Source organism: Carya illinoinensis, chromosome 12 (genome assembly GCF_018687715.1).
Source record: "Carya illinoinensis cultivar Pawnee chromosome 12, C.illinoinensisPawnee_v1, whole genome shotgun sequence".
In the NCBI taxonomy this organism is placed as follows: Eukaryota; Viridiplantae; Streptophyta; class Magnoliopsida; order Fagales; family Juglandaceae; genus Carya; species Carya illinoinensis.
The window spans coordinates 16,963,716-16,965,838 of NC_056763.1; the positions used below are offsets into that span (position 1 = coordinate 16,963,716).

General features: G+C 41.3%; 1 protein-coding gene across 1 annotated transcript; it reads left to right on the forward strand.

Annotated features, from left to right (window-relative positions):
* Nucleotides 1–496: 496 nt before the first annotated feature.
* On the forward strand, nt 497–1,093 carry LOC122289289. The gene has a single exon (XM_043096273.1). The coding sequence runs from the start codon at nt 497–499 to the stop codon at nt 1,091–1,093; it is 597 nt and encodes a 198-aa protein (XP_042952207.1).
* The last annotated feature ends 1,030 nt before the right edge of the window (nt 1,094–2,123 follow it).

The window sequence follows — 2,123 nt, forward strand, 5'->3', positions numbered from 1 at the left end:
GAAGTGAGGAGAACAAGCAAGATACCAAGCGGGTCAAAAGGCAAGGAAAAGACCATGAGAACAAAAACCAAATGGTAGAGGCTAGTTCCCAACCCTGCCAACACCAATCAGCATTCTAGTTTGGAACTGCCGAGGGCTTGGGAACCCTCGGTCAGCTAGGATCCTTCGACAATTAACTAAGGATAAGTGTCCCAATCTAGTCTTTCTAGTGGAGACCAAGACTAGAAAACAAAGACTAGAGATTGTAAGAAGAAGTCTCAAACTAGATGGTTGTTTTGAAATTGATAGTTTGGGACTTAGTGGTGGGATTGCCCTACTATGGAAGGACGAATGGGATGTCAGAATTATCAACTACACTCGTTCGCACATCAGTGCATTAATAAAGGAAGAGGACAATGGATGCACTTGGAAATTCACAGGGTTTTATAGGCACCCAAAAACAGAAAAAAGAAGTAGTAGCTGGCAACTACTTGAGATGTTAAAACCCCCCACGCCTATGGCTTCGATGTGTGCAGGAGATTTCAATGAAATCCTGCACCAAAAGGAAAAACAAGGGGCTACAAGTAGACCATACAAACAAATTGAAGCTTTCAGGAAGGTAGTCGAGATTTGTGGACTTCATGACCTTCATTCCCAGGGACAAAGGTTTACTTGGTCCAATAACAAAAGTGGAAGGGAGTTCACAAAGGAAAGAATAGATAGAGCAATGGTTAACAAGGAATGGAATGAGCTTTTTAGTTCTGCTTCATGTACTGCTCTAGCAACCATTAAGTCTGATCACTCACCCCTCTATATCAATAAACAAAACTCGGGCAATGGGAAAAGGAAAAGAAGAACATGCTTTCGATATGAGGCTAATTGGGACTTAAAAGAGGAATGTACAAAAGTAGTAGAAAAAGCATGGAAGGCAGCTAAAATGGGAGGTGAAGGAGCTAACTCAATGAGACAGAAACTTGAGCATTGTCAAAGGGGTCTATTACAATGGAACCAGAAAGAAAAACTGCACAAGCACAAGGACATCAATCGGAGCCTAGATAAAATTAGTCATCTACAAGAGATAGGCAATGGGGACCACATAGCAACCATGAAGTAGCTGCAATGGAAGTAGAACTCTCAATGGAAACAAATAAAATGAAATGGCATCAAAGAGCAAAGCAACATTGGATGAAAGTTGGAGATAGAAACACCACATAATTTCACTTGCAGGCCAATCAAGGAAGGAAGATAAACTCTATTAGAAGTGTTGAGGATCCATAAGGGAGGGTGGTGACTGAGCAGGATGACATTGGTGATGTCTTTACAGGTTTCTTCTCCTCTCTATTTACCACTTCCTCCCCTACTAATTTTGAGGAATGCTTGTTTGCTTTGGACCCCACACTAGCTCCTGAGATGATAGATTGGCTTCTTATTCCTTTCACCCAAGAATAGATCCATGCAGCTATAACCCAAATGAACCCTTTAGGCTCCCCTGGGCTTGATGGATTCCTAGCTTTTTTCTATCAAAAGCACTGGGAGGTATAGGCAAGGAGGTGTGCCAGTTTGCTCTACATGTTCTAAACCAAGGTGGCTCTTTAGCTGAGGTAAATGACACTCTCATCTCCCTAATCTCAAAAGTTAAATGTCCAAAAAAAGTGACTGAATACAGACCCATTAGCTTATGCAATGTACTGTACAAAATTGTGTCCAAAACACTTACAAACAGGCTAAAAATCATCCTTCCCAATCTCATATCCCTCAATCAAAGCGTCTTTGTACCTGGTAGACTCATATCAAACAATTTCTTAGTTGCTTATGAAGCCTTTCACTCCATGAGTACAAGAATGAAAGGAAGGAGAGGGAGTATGGCCCTCAAATTAGATATGAGCAAAGTTTATGATAGGGTAGAGTGGGGTTTTGTGAAAGCTGTTATGTCAAAAATGTGTTTTCCCCTCAAATGGATTAACCTTATTCAAACCTGTCTTAACTCTGTCTCATATTCAATCCTGGTTAATGGGGCGCCACAACAGAATTTTTTCCCTTCAAAGGGAATTAGACAAGGTGATCCTCTGTCCCCTTACATTTTCATCATGTGTGCCGAGGCCCTCACTTCTTTACTGAACCAAGCTGAGAAGTGCAAAGACATA

Coding starts and splice junctions, on each gene's coding strand:
- LOC122289289 (XM_043096273.1), top strand. CDS start 497: ATGGCTTCGATGTGTGCAGGAGATTTCAATGAAATCCTGCACCAAAAG.